Source organism: Capsicum annuum, chromosome 6 (genome assembly GCF_002878395.1).
Source record: "Capsicum annuum cultivar UCD-10X-F1 chromosome 6, UCD10Xv1.1, whole genome shotgun sequence".
Classification (NCBI taxonomy): domain Eukaryota; kingdom Viridiplantae; phylum Streptophyta; class Magnoliopsida; order Solanales; family Solanaceae; genus Capsicum; species Capsicum annuum.
Window position 1 is genome coordinate 194,995,999 of NC_061116.1, and position 15,255 is coordinate 195,011,253.

The following is a 15,255-nucleotide window of genomic DNA, read 5'->3' on the forward strand; positions in this document are numbered from 1 at the left end:
ATCTTGTAACCTTGTGCTGTGCTTTACTATGTGTTTGTGTGGTACCACGTGTCTTGAGCCGGGGGTCTATCGGAAATAGCCTTTCTACTTCTTCAGAGGTAGAGGTATGGACTGCGTACATCCTACCCCCCCCCAAACCCCACCAGGTGGGAATACACTGGGTTTGTTGTTGTTGTTGTATCAGAGTAAAAGAAGATGATGGGCTTCTAAAAGAGCTTTTCTACAACTTTCTTAAATTTTGGAAATATAATGGATACATCATACATTCTTTGTATGGGAAAGAACCAAAAGTATTTTGTATAATGATCAATAAATATTAAATAATATTGAAAACCATCAATTGAAATTTTTGTTGAAGAACCCCAAACATCTGAATAAATGTATTCCAAGGGAGCATTGCTCTTTGTTGTAGATTTGTAGAAAGGAAACTTGTGCATTTTAGTACATTTACAAGAATTACAAAAGAAGGATTTTTCTAATAAAGATGAAATATCTAAAAGCTTGAAAAATTGAAGAAGAGTGGGAGAGGATGGGTGACCGAGATGTCGATGCCAATTGAAAGCAGTTGTAGTGGTGGTGGCGGTAAGGGATTGAGGAGAGGTTGGTGATCGAAGAGATAGAGGTCATGGATAAACACCATTTTTCAGGTTTCCCCACTAGTAGAGTCTCCCCTGTGAAAAAGTCCTTCACAACAAACGAATAAGGTGAGAATGAGACAGAGAAATAGTTATCATTACAAAGTTGATAAACAGAAATAAGATTTTTGTTAATCTTAGGAACATATAAAACATTGGATAAAGTTAAAGCCCGAGAAGCTAATGATAAAGAAGTAGATCCTGGGTGATTTTGTGTTTGTTACCAACACCAAGAATAATGTCTTCACTACCATCATAATCAGAGTGAAGGGATAGATTTTGAAGATCCTGCATGACATGATGCAAGGCACCAGAGTCAACTAGCCAATTTCCATCATCGCTAGTGTTGTGAGTTGCATCATTAGCATGCGGTTGTTGTGTTTAAGACTGAGTATTGTTTCTTATATGTCCATCTGATCCAGATCCATTAATCAGTGAATGGAGTGCCAATAGTTTTGGCACTACTTCATGTGATAACTAGGCTTATCACAAAACTGGCAAATAACACGAGGGTGATTCATGTAGTTGTTTTTCCTAGTAAGTTGAGCACCAATATTGTTAGCAATAAGTTGATTTGAGTTATTTCCTGGACGCATAGCATGATTGGACTGAGAACAATTATTGTGTGGCAATGGTTTAGTAGCAAAGTTTGCTGTAATTTGAACTATGATAGAGGAAGATGAGCAAATGAGATTCTACTCAAAATCAAGGAGCTTCTCACGAAGCTCTTCAAATGTCACTGGAGTTTCTCGATTACGTAGAGCTGCAGTGATAGTAAAAGAATGTTGTGAAGCTTTTAGGCTCTTGATTCCATATAAACTTTATTAGAGAGAAGTGTTTCATTTCATTGATATGTATGTGTATATATACAAGAGAACACACAACAAATAAGGAAAGAATTAACTAATTGTAAAAAATATTGCTAAGGCTCCATTAATGGAGCTAAGAAGAGAAGAATAAAGGAGTATTATAACTGCTTCAAAATCGTTTACAATGTGCCTTATATATAGGATGGAAATGATATGCAAAATATCTAATAACTAACGGATTCTAGAATATTCTAATGATAGCTCATTGAGCTAACTACACAACTCGGTGAGCTAACTACACTCACTAACAAACCAATTAACGGATGTACAGTAACACCAATGTAATAGTGATGTAACAGTAACATCAATGTAATAGTAATCTATAATGTAATCCAACATACCAACTCAAGCTGCAGGGTGCAGAATATTAAGCACACTAAGCTTGCTTAGAAGATAGGAGTGTTGATCTTGACTCAACCCCTTTGTAAGAAGATCGGCAAATTGTTGATGTGTGGACATACTCAGTCTTTAGTGTTCCTGCCTTGACTTTATCTCAGATGACATAACAGTCAATCTCTATATGTTTAGTCCTTTCATGAAAGACAGGATTGGTAGCCAATTGAATGGCTAATTTGCTATCACTCACAAGAGACACAGGTAGTTGTACTGAGACTCCTAGACCAGTAAATAAGCCAAGAAGCCATGTGACTTCTGCTGCAGCAGAAGATAGGCTCCTATACTCAGCCTCAGCTGAACTTCTAGAAACTATTTATTGTTTCTTGGATTTCCAAGACACCAAGGATTCTCCAAATTTGATAACATAGCCTGTGATTGATCTCTTAGTGTTAGGATATGCAGCCCAATCTAAATCACACCAACAAGTTAAAATGGATGCAGGTGCAGCATCCAACCAAATACCCTGACCCATAATGCCTTTCAAATACCTGACCACTCTGGTAGTTGTATCCCAATGAGACTTCTTAGGAGATTGCATGAATTGGCTATGAGTCTGTAAAGGATAGGAAATGTCTAGTCTAGTAATAGTGGCATACAACATTTTTCCAACTAACTTCCTATAACCATTTATATCATGTAAGACTTGATCACTAGTGAGTCCATTTATCTTGTCATATTCAACTGAAGTCAATCTTAAGTTAGACTCCAAGGGAGTAGGTGCAGGCTTGGCACCACTGAGACCTATGTCATTTATTAGCTTTAGAATATACTTTCTCTGGTTTAGAATAACACCAGCACTAGATCTCAATTCTTTAATTCCCAATAAGTATTTAAGTTGACCTAGATCCTTCAACTTAAACTTCTGATGTAAAGTCTGTTTAGCTACATCAATCAACTGATCATTGCTCCCAGTGATGAGTAAATCATCCACGTACACCAGCACAATCAATATCCCTTCATCTTTATTAAGGGTAAATAATGAATAGTCATGAAAACTTTGACAAAAACTAGCATCTAAAAGGGCAGAGGTCAGTTTGATATTTCATTGTCTAAAAGCTTGTTTTAAGCCATAAAGAGACTTAAATAACTTACAAACCTTCATCTCTCCTGGTTGTTTAAAACCTTTAAGCATAGACATGTATACCTCTTCATATATATCTCCCTGCAGAAATGCATTATATACATCCATTTGGAACATATTCCACTTTTTTTGAAATAGCCAGAGCAATAACACATCAAACTATCACCATTTTTACAATAGGAGAGAATGTATCATGATAATCCAAACCTTCTAGCTGACTATATCCCTTTGAAACAAACCTTGATTTGTATCTTTATACCTCACCATTTGCTTGATATTGGATTTTATACACCCATTTTGATCCAATTGTATGTTTACTAGGTGGTAGATCAACTACTTCCCATGTGTGATTATCCTCAAGAGCCTGAATTTCTTGTTTCATAGTTGTAATCCATTTATCATCCTTGGATGCTTATCTGAATGTCTTAGGTTCCATAGGAGTGGTAATATTTCTCGCATAACACTGATACTGAGGAGCAGTATGATCATATAACAGGTAATTGGCAATAGGATACCTGGTACTACTCTGAGGTCTCCTGCCAGTAGAGAAATCTTTTAACCAGGCTATTTGCTTAGAAACCCTGCTATTTCTTCTGAGAGGACAAGGCTCTATGGCATATGTACCCATATTTGGTGCATCTACATCAGGTAATATTTCACCTGTAATAGGAGCAAAGTTGCCCCATCCTTCTTCTAGTGTTGTCATTTCAAAAGTATTATCTACTGAGTTCACATTATTTTTGTCATCATTATCACATGAATCATGCAATATTTCCAAAGGAGAACTATGTAAAATTGACAGTGAAGAAGATACAAGTTCAGCATCAACAAAAGGAAAAATATCTTCCCTGAAGAACATATCCCTGGGCACAACGGTCTTACTTGCGGGTCTATCCCATAGTATGTATCCCTTCTGCAACTTTGAATATCCTAATAATACAGCAGGAGTGGCTTTTGTAGAGAACTTGTCACCCCTTGGTAATGTGAATACATGGCAAAGGCATCCTACGACATTGAGAGGTGACAACATAGGCCTTCTTTGATATAACAACTCATAAGGCGTTTTATTATCTAGAACTGATGATGGTAGCCTATTCATTAGATATGCTACATCCTTAACACAAGATCCCCAAAATTTGATTGGGAGTTTGGACAGAAATTTGATAGCTCTAGCAATATCCAAAATATGTCTATGCTTTCTTTCCATAATGTCATTCTGTTATGGAGTATATAGACAGATACTTTGATGCAATAACCCAAAGTGTTGAAAAAAAACTCAATACATTATTGATTAAAGAATTCAGTACCATTATCTTATCTCATAATCTTAACATGAGATTCAAATTGAGTTTTGATCATTAACAAGAAATTTTTAATGGCAACAATGGTCTCGGATTTCAATTGCAATAGATAAATCCAAATAGATCTACTATGATCATCCACAATTGTCAAGAAATAATGCTTCTTATAAATACTAGGAACCTTATATGGTCCCCAAAAATCCATGCGAGCAATGTCAAACAATGTAGATGATCTAGAAGTACTAATAGGAAATGGTAGTCTAGCTTGCTTAGCTAATGGACAAACATGACAATTATGAAGTATCTCACCGTTATTAGTGCATTCCACTAGGTTCAAATTATTTAGGGCTTGAGAAGAAGGATGTCCAAGTCTAGAATGCCAAAGCTTGACATCGGATTGTGTTACATTTGCAACCATCCTTTGTGAGTGATATCTTTCTTCTTCTATCTGTTTAAATCCCGTTCTACTTCTGAATAGGTACAATCCTCTATTCTCCTTACCAATCCCCCTCACCCTACCACTCAAGAGATCCTAGAAAATGTAGAAGTCAGGATAGTAAGACATAAAAGAAGATAAATCCCTTGTGAGTTTGGACACAGACAATAGATTAAACTTGAAATAAGGCACTAATAGGACATTCTCCACTGCTTGGTTTCCAAAAACATCTACTTTAGTAATATGAGTTACCTCCACCATATCTTCTGTAGAAAGGTGAACTTGATCTTGCTGTAATTTTGTTAGGCATTTAACGCCTCTTAACATACATCTATTAGAGGTTATATAGTGAGAAGCACCAGAATCTACTATCCAGTTTTGTGCAAAACCAGTATGAGACATTAAGCAAGTTTTGGTACCTATCATGTCGACTTGCTTAGAATCTGTGGTATCCTTATACAGTAGGTTGAGGATCTGCTTATATTCTTCTTCAGTAAAAGGTTTCCCCTTTGTAAAGAAAGTGTCATTGCCTTCATGGTTTGTAGCTGTCTTGCTGGTTGATGCTACATAAGTGTGATCACGTGATTCGTTTGAAATGTTGTTTGCTACAAAGTTACCTCAATGCCCTACATCACAACCATATGTGATGTGATTATGTATGTTTCTAAAAGGACCAACCCGTTTCTTTTGTTTCTAATCTACTGGATACCCAATCAGTTTATAGCAATTTTCCTTAGTATGACCAGTAAAATTGCAGAATTCACACTTCTTTCCTCTATGGAATTCTTTTCCCTGGTTCTTATTCACATTCATGGCAATCTGATCTGGCTTCCCAACCATAGTAGCTACATAAGTTGAGTGTTGAATCTCATCCTCTATCAGCATAGCATATGCTTGGTTTATGGTAGGAGCAGTCCCTTTCAGCAAAATCTTCCTTTGAGCTTGGTCATAAGATTCATTCAAACCACTAAGAAATTGGATCAACCTCATTTCTGATAAATGATCCATATAATCCTTTGATCTAGGACAATTACAGCTAGGTGAAGGTATAACAGCATCATATTCATTCCATAAGGTTTTCAATTTTGTGAAATACTCAGAATCAGTGCCTAATGATAATGTGGTAATTTCTCGATGTAATTGATATACTCACATTTGATTTACCTTGTCAAACCTCACCTGCAGGCCAGTCCACACAGCATATGCACTGGTTTCATACACTATTCCACTAAGAAGTTCTTCACTAACAGTATTCCTAATCTATGAGAGCATAATAGAATTGCACGTCTCCCATTGCTCATGCAGTTTTTCTCGGTATATTTCCTTTGTATATGTCCCTTTAACAAATCCATACTTTTGTTTTCCTAATAAGGCAATATTCATCGACCTACTCCATATGCCATAGTTTTCAGATCCAGTCAATTTGATAGGAATAAGCACAGCTCCAGTAACATCTAAAGAACCAATAAATAGGGGATGTTTTGAACAATTTTTGTGACCATTTATCACTACAAGGCTCTGCAATTAGGTGATCCAGAAGAGATTTCAACTCTACTATGATCAACTAGCTGAGTAATGCTCAAGTTCAATCGCAGATTCAAAGTAGAAACACCCAGTATTGGTGTTTTGATACCATGTGAAAAATATTACTAAGACTCCATTAATTGAGCTAAGAAAGGAAGAAAAAAAGAGTATAATAACTGCTTAATAATAATGTAATGTGCCTTATATATAGGTTGGAAATGATATACAAAATATATAATAACTAAATAATTCTAGAATATTCTAATGACAACTCATTGAGATAACTACACAGCTCGGTGAGCTAACTACACTCACTAACTAACCAATTAACGGATGTAATAGTAACACCAATGTAACAGTGATGTAACAATAACATCAATGTAACATTGAACTATAATGCATCCAAAACTAATAAAGAATTTTGATCTTCTCCTAATCAAAATAAAAACTAAATCACTGATGAGATACTAAGATATGGAAGATCAATCATGAGATATCTTAATATTAATCAAGAGCTTTCACAAATAATTGACTCATCTGGGGAGACATTCAGTGGAGACCATAAGTCTTTGTTGTGGTATATTGGGCAATTCCCAAGTTTTACAAGGAAAAAAAAGAGTGGGCAATAGTTGAAGGTAGAAATTCGGACAAAGCATTGGAGTCCTTCCTTCGATGTTTGTGAGGGTCAGAGCTTGTTGGTTTTGATTGTCAAGAGCCTTATCAACCAAAATCATGTATCAATGCATTTTGAATATGATCAGGACTTTCCTAAATAAATTCCTCGCTCACCTTCAAGTCAACAACTTGCCTAGTACAACTATAGCAGACCCTTGGATTCTGATTTAAGATTGGACTTTCCGCCTAGGTTGTCTGAATCAGATGTCACTGCACAGTATTTGAAATAGTCGAGAAAATAAGTATTATTTCTATCTGATGCATTCAAAGGAGTGTCTCAATAAGGAAGGAGCAAAAGAACATCAAAACAAATTTTTATCTTTTATGATTCTCATGTTTGTTCTCATGACAGCAATGTAGTTCCTCCCAAGTGCATTACAAGAAATGAAAAGAAGAATTTATCTATGAAGGTTTGTCAAACAGTGGCTTGAGACGTTGTGCATCCTAGTTTAATGGAGAAGATACTGACTATGAACATGATAGAAATGAGAGTAACAGTAATATAGCCCCAAGTCGTATGATCAACAAGCAGAGAAGAGGGAAAAGAACTAGATGTATACAAGCTGCTTCATGCAAGAGATGCTAGATCATATACCCTTTATTTTTATTATTTTATGTATACACCATTAAACAATTCTTGTTTTTTCACTAGTGTAAAGAAATACCTCAATTTGCATCTTGGAACAAACTAACTTGTATTGAAAGATAGAGGACAACTTACAATTACTAAAAGCTGTAGACAAGCTAAAAAGGAAAAAAAACCAAGAATGAAAGGAGATTCCAAACAATTATAAAGCTAAGAAATTAAAATACAACTTCATCCATGATCCTTTTTGGTAGCATCCCTTTTGATTATATAAATAAGCTATGTTGCAGAGCTCCTGGCAGCACTACCTGGTGCTACTGGTGCTACTGGCACAGCTGGCCTTGCTTGGCATTTGGGACCACATATTGGTCCAAGTATTTAGGGGGCTGCTTGTTCCTGTTGCTGCAGCGTAGTGTCTCCCTGTGGTTTTGCAGATTTGTTACATAGCCACCTTTAGGAAGATGAACCTTGTCCTTAAGGTTCAAGTCAGGAAACCTTTGACGGAGAGAGTGAGAATCCTCAAGAAGTAGCCCCTGCCACTTGATAAAAAACTGCAGCACCTGATGTGCGCCTCTAGTAATGGTGTGGCTATCTATAATTGATTATGGAGAAAGTATGAGTGAAGAAGAATGAGCAAATAGATCAATAGGAGAAACTTGTTGGTCTGGAGTACCCAAACATCTGCGAAGAACAGAGACATAAAATACAGGGTGAATTTTTGATGAAGCTGGGTGGTCTAACCTATAAGCGACCTCACTAACTTGTTGAAGCACCTAAAATGGCCCAAATAATTGCCGACTGAGTTTGGTATGATGTTGGAGGTGGAGAGAAACTTTTTTGTAGGGACGCGAGCAAACAAAGACCCAATTGCCAACCTGAAATGCCACATCCTTACGGCCTTTGTCAGTATATCTCTTCATATGAGCCTGAGCAAACTACAAATTAGACTTCAGTAGTGCCAAAGTATCATCATGTTGCCTAAGTGAATCAGCCACAGCTAGTGGAGTATTGCCATCCAAAATATATCAAGCAATTATCGGGAGAGGATGACCATACACCACCTCAAAAGGAGTTAGATTAGGGTTGTGTTGATAAGAGGTTTTATACTAAAAATCCACCCACAAAAAAAGATGAAACCACCTAAAAGGAGTATCAGCTACAAGGAATCGAAGAGATATCTCCAAGCATTTGTTAAGAGCCTTCATTTGACCATCCGATTGAGGGTGATAAGCTGAACTTTTAGCCAATTGAGTCTCTTGTAACCGATTAATTTCAGATCAAAATTTAGACAAGAAGATGGGATCATAATCAGAGACAATTGTAGAATGAAAGCCATAGAGTCGGATATACGCCTACACAAACACCTCTACAATCTTATGACTTGTGAACTTTGTTGGCAAAGCAATAAAATGGCCATACTTTGAGAGTCTATCTACAATGACTAGTATAAAAGGGCAACCATAAGAAAGTGGAAGGCTAGTTATAAGTTCATAGAAATGTCCTCAAAAATAGCAGATGGAATAGAAAGGGGGAGAAGAAGAACAGCAGGTTTAGAATAGGTATCCTTCTTTTGATGACATATTTGACAGGTTAGAACAAATTCTTGGACATTTTTGCACATCCCTGGCTAATAAAAATTAGAGGAAAGATGGTGAAAAGTTCTTGAAATACCTGTATGTCCACCAATTTTTAAATAATGAAATTCTTCCAAGAGTATTCTCTTGGTGTTAGGATCGGCAGGAATGACCAAGTGGTTTCGAAAGAGCAGAAGTCTTGAAAGGAAAAGTAGGGCAATGAGGCAGGGTCAGTAGGCAACTTTTGTTAAAGGTCAAGTCAATTTGAATTTGTTCTATTAAGTTGTCGCAATTTGTGGATCAAGGATATCTCAGTGACAGCTAGAGTTAAAGCAAGCATAGTGGGAACTTAAGAAAATGCATCAGCAGCGAAGTTTACCTTACCAGGATGATATAGGATTTCAAAATCAAAACCAATCAACTTGCTGAGCCAATGTTACTGCTCAGGTGTCTGAATAACCTAATTAGTGAGGGATTTCAATGGTTGTTGATCTATAATAATAAGGAATTTTTGACCCAACAAATATTGTCTCCACTGTTGAACAACCTGTGTAATAGAAAATATCTCTCTTGTGTAAGTAGAGGTTGCGCGCATTCGTGTAGATATATTTTGGATGAAGAAGGCAATGAGGTGTCCTTCTTGACATAAAATAGCACAAATACCAATACCAGAAGCATCCTTCACCACAGAAAACATTTTAGGAAAATTTGGCAAAGCGAGTACGGGAACAGAACTCCAAGCCTGCTTTAGAGTGATAAAGGTAGCAGAGGAAGCATCTGACCGTACAAAGAGTCCTTTTTCAAAAGTTTAGTTAATAGTGAAGATAGTTGGGCATACCCTTTGACAAATCGGCGATAATACCCCGTTAAGCCCAAAAACCCATGAACCTCTTTAAGCGATGTTGGGTAGGGCCATAATTCAATAGCACAAATCTTTTAAGGATCAACTAGTAAACTGATGGAGGATATTATATGCCCCAAATATGCAATAAAAGGTTGTCCAAAGTGATATTTGGAATGCTTGACCAATAGAGAAATTTGGCGCAACAACTCAAAAACACAGCGCAAATGAGTAATATGATCCTACCAAGTCGTACTATATATGAGTATATCATCGAAGAAGATGAGGAAAAGGAAAAAATTGAAAATTAAAGGCTTGAATATGGAATTCATGGTGGCTTTAAATGCGGACGGGGTATTTATAATACCCCGAGAAATTTTTCATTGAAATTTTATGCCTAAACGTGTTGGGTTCTATCTTCTAGAATAAATTATAAATTTTCCATGTGGAATGTATTAGATTATGATCCACCATTACGTATAGTATCTAATAAGCTTTCCAACGATATGAGGATCATCAAAAATGGACACTCGAGCGACAAGTTATGAACATTCCGATCGAACTGTGAATAGTAGTGAACAGTAAAATGTGTAGAAAAAAGTACTGAAGTCTGGCGTATTGTTTCTCCAACTTTAAATGATCATAACTCCTTGTACATAATTATCTAGGTGATCTAATGTAAATCAACAAAAAGCTCTGCGAGTCCTCTTTCCAATGAAATTGGTTTCATCCAATTTGTCTATCGGAGCAAAAAGTTATGGTCGATCTACTTCTACCTATCAAAAGTGAATTTTTGGGTCAACTTCAAACGATCATAACTCCTCTTGCACAATGATATGGGTGAGATACTATATATCAACAGAAATATATGAAAGTCCTCTTTCTAATGAAATTAGTTTCATCAATTTGGGTATCGGAGTAAAATGTTATGGTTGATCTATTTCAGACTATCAAAACAGTTCACCAAAGGACAAATTCAGGAATTTTTTTGATTTTTAGGAGCGTTTTGGTCATTCCCCCTCACCTAAAATCCATCCAAACCCTATATTAAAGCCTATTAGAAGCATTATATGTTATATTTCATCAAATTCTCTCAAAAAGAAAATCCTAAGCTCCTACATCCAACTTTAAGAACCTCCAAAGTTCACCATTAATTTTGCAAATTTATTCAAGATTCCAAGTTCCTAGTTCAAGAAATCCAAGAACCATCATTCAAAGGCATGATTAACATCTCAAAAATGAGTATCGATCTAAATTTCATCATTCAAGGTATGTGGAGTTTTTCAACAAGAACTCTCTTTTGTTCTTGTGCCCAAAAGTAATTTTCTTTACAAAGGCCTAATTTTTATTTGATTTTTACAAATTTGAAGTATGAACCCATATCTTATGATGATTATTATAAAATCTTAATATTTATGATTTTGAAAGATGAATTTACATATGTGGAGATATAAAGCATGAATCTTGAATGATATTTAACATGATTTTGATATTTGGGTCGTGAATCCCCATTGGAAATCATGTTTTTTTAGAAAGTGTGTGTTATAAGCATGTTAATGTTGAAATTTGAGATATTTTGAATGATTTGATCTTTTGGTCTTAGTGGAGTTGTTTTGAACTCGAGTGTGAAAGAAATCTACAACGTGGTTGATTTTGATAGATGGGAAGCATGATGGCTCCCGATGTATAATTATATATTACTGAAATTGTTTTTTTGTGGATTGTCTTTGAAAAGATCTGAGCTAAGTCCGGGACAAATCTTTAGAACCAAGTGGGAGGTATAAAGCGACCTTATTTCCCTAGAACTATGTGCCCTCGTAGGAGTGATCCTGAGGCTAATTTATATAGTGATCACTAGTTTGAGTGGATTTGATATCGATAGTCCTACTCTGATGGAAAGGATAGGACAGCTCTCCCCAAGTGGGTTGTACGTTGGACTCCATGTAGCTCACATGGTTTATGTTGGTTATCGGATCTCCCAGTGTGTGTGTGTTTCCTTGTGTCTATGGTGAATGGTGAAGTGATTTGAAAGTGGAATTGTGAAAGTTATTCTTTTGAAAGATTTAAATGATATTTACATTATGAAAATTGATATTCTTGATGAAATGAAAGTGATTGACAAATTATATGATGACTCACATGTGTTATTGTACTTATTTCATCCTCTCATGATTATGATGATTTTCTTTGGGATATGTGAGTCTTTCATACATCCTGCATATTTCTTATAAATATTTATGATGATAATGTTTATACAACTGTATACACCCCCATATACTCGGTTCCTTTTCATGGTACTGACCCACATCTTCGAATGTGGGCTGCATTTTCTCAAAATATAGGTTCAGGTGCTCAGTTCCAGGTTCGACAGTGATTCTTTGGGCATGTTGTTCTACATCCTCTATTGTAGTGAGTCCTCATGTTTCGAGGACGTGATGTCTGATGTTAATTTCACGGAATTATTTAAATTTAATAACTGAGTATGAGTCAGTTAGGGCATGTCTCGATGGCTTCTGGTTTTATTGATTTTTTTAGAGGCTTGTCAGACTAGTATAGCTATTGGGAGTTGACTAATAAGTCGTATTTTGTTATCTTTCTGAAATTCTTTTATTCTTGGATGATGATTACTCTGTTGATATTTGAGGGTTATTTATAGAAACCTCATTGATTTTTGTTAAACTAAATGAAAATGGCTCAAAGGGTTAGCTTGGGGCTACTCATATCCTCAAGCACCATGTGACGCTCCGGGACCCATTTTCCGGGGTGTTACAAACTTAGTATCAGAGCCTAAGGTTTTAAGGTGTCCTAGGGAGTCTGAAAAGCCGCATTAAGTAGAGTCTTGATCATCGGTGTGTAGCGCACCACATCTATGAGTAAGATACTACAAGACATTTTAGGAAAAAGTGTGATTCTTTCTTTCAGAAGTCTATCGTGCTTAAAGTTTTCTCTTGTGTTGTTTGTGAGAAAAAAAGATGGCTCTTTGCATATGTGAATTGATTACTGCCAACTGGAAAAAGTCACCGTCAAAAATAAGTACCCCCTTCCGAGAATATATGATTTATTTGACCAATTGCAAGGTGCAAGTTATTTCTCAAAGATATACCTTCGTTCCGGCTATTATCAACTCAAAGTTAGAGAGTGTGACATCCTAAAAACTGCTTTCTAAACTTGTTACGGCCATTTTGAGTTTCTTGTTATGTCTTTCGGGTTAACTAATGCCCCAGCAGCTTTCATGGACCTCATGAATCGAGTGTTCAGATCATATCTGGATATGTTTGTCATAGTGTTCATCAATGATATACTGGTGTACTCCCGTAGTGGATGAACATTCTGATCATCTTCGAACTATCTTGTAAACCCTTAGAGATCACAAGTTTTTTGACAAGTTCAGTAAGTGTGAGTTTTGGCTAAGGTTTGTTGCTTTTCTAGGTCATACCATTTCTTCTAAGGGTATTAGAGTTGATCCCCAAATGACCGAAGCTGTTAGAAATTGGCCTAGACCTATTTCTCTAACTGATATCCGAAGTTTCTTGGGTTTAGCTGGCTATTACCACCGTTTTGTGAGGTTTTCTCCTCTATAGCGTCCCCTATGACTCGGTTGACCCAAAAGAAAGTGAATTTCTTGTGGTCTGAATCTTGTGAGAAGAGTTTTCAGGAGTTGAAGACTCGACTCACTTCAGCCCTAATTTTGACTTTGCCTGATGGTGTTGATGGTTTTTTGGTGTACTGTGATGCTTTGATTGTTGGGTTGGGTTACGTATTAATGCAGAAGGGTAAGGTGATAGCTTATGCTTCTAAACAGTTGAAATCCCATGAGAAAAATTACCCCACCCATGACCTTGAGTTGGCTGCTGTTTTGTTTGCTTTGAAAATCTAGAGACATTATTTGTATGATGTCCATTTTGATGTTTTCACTGATCATAAGAGTCTGCAGTATGTGTTTACCTAGAGAGAATTAAATCTTAGGCAGAGACGATGGTTAGAATTGTTAAAGGACTATGATATAAGTGTACTATACCATTGGGGAAAGGCCAATTTGTGGCGGATTCCCTAAGTGGAGTGTCCATGGGTAGTGTTTCGCATGTGGTAGAAGGTAAGAAAGAGTTGGCTCGTGATATACATCGTTTGTCTAGATTGGGGGTTAGGTTGTTTGACTCTGCTGAAAGTAGTATATGGGTTCAGAGTAGTTCCGAATCCTCCTTGGATTTGAAAGTGAAGGAAAAGCAATACTTAGATGCTAGTTTGGTCAGACTGAAGGAGTCAGTCAAGGACCAAAAAGTAGAGGTTTTCTCCCAAAGGGGAGATAGTGTGTTCAGATTGCAGGGTAGATTATGTGTCCCGAATGTTGATGATCTGAGACAGAGGATTATGGCTGAAGCGCACGGGGCGCGATATTCTATTCATCCTGGTGCCACCAAGATGTACCAAGACTTGCGAGAAATCTATTAGTAGAGTGGCATGAAGAAAGATATAGCAGCGTTTGTAGCTAAGTATGCAACATGCCAACAGGTTAAGTTGGAACACCAAAGACTTGGTGGTATGATACAAGAGTTTAGTATTCCCACCTGGAAGTGGGAAGAGATAAATATGGACTTCGTGATTGGTTTACCTCCTTCCCGATACCATCATGATTCCATTTGGGTTGTGGTTGATAGGTTGACTAAGTCTGCTCATTTCTCGCCTGTTCATACTTCATATACTGCTGAGGATTACGATAGATTGTATATCCGAGAGCTAGTCAGACTGCATGGAGTTCCCTTGTCTATCATTTCGAATAGGGATACTCAGTTCACTTTGCAATTTTGGAAAGATTTTCAGAAGGGTCTTGGTACCCAAGTGATTTTGAGTTTTCCTTTTCATCCGCAGACCAATGGTCAGGATGAGCGGACCATCCAGACCTTAGAGGATATGTTGAGAGCTTGTGCACTTGACTTTAAGGGAAGTTAGGATGATCACTTACCATTGATAGAGTTTGCTTACAATAACAGTTTCCACTCTAGTATTGGCATGGCTCCATTTGAAGCCTTATATGGGAGGAAGTGTAGATCACCCATTGGTTGGTTCGAGGTGGGTGAAGCAAATGTGAGTGGTCCTGATTCGGTATTTGAGGCTATGGAAAAGGTTAAATTGATTAGGGAAAGGTTGAAAATTGTGCAGAGTCGTCAGAAGTCATATGCGGATGTTAGAAGGAGAGACCTTGAGTTTGAAGTTGGTGACCTAGTGTAACTAAAAATTTCACCCATGAGGGGGGTGAAGAGATTCGGAAAGAAAGGGAAGCTTAGTTCCCGTTATGTTGGTCCTTACAAAATTCTTAGCCGTGTTGGTAAGGTAGCTTAA

At 36.9% G+C, this 15,255-nt stretch overlaps 1 protein-coding gene across 1 annotated transcript; it reads right to left on the reverse strand.

Annotated features, from left to right (window-relative positions):
- Positions 1–2,213: 2,213 nt before the first annotated feature.
- LOC124899581 (uncharacterized mitochondrial protein AtMg00810-like) lies at positions 2,214–3,363 on the reverse strand. Its single transcript, XM_047414497.1, has 3 exons — positions 3,241–3,363; positions 2,993–3,062; positions 2,214–2,860 (listed from the first exon to the last, which is right to left on the reverse strand). The coding sequence occupies exons 1-3, from the start codon at positions 3,361–3,363 to the stop codon at positions 2,214–2,216; spliced, it is 840 nt and encodes a 279-aa protein (XP_047270453.1).
- Between the last annotated feature and the right edge of the window lie 11,892 nt (positions 3,364–15,255).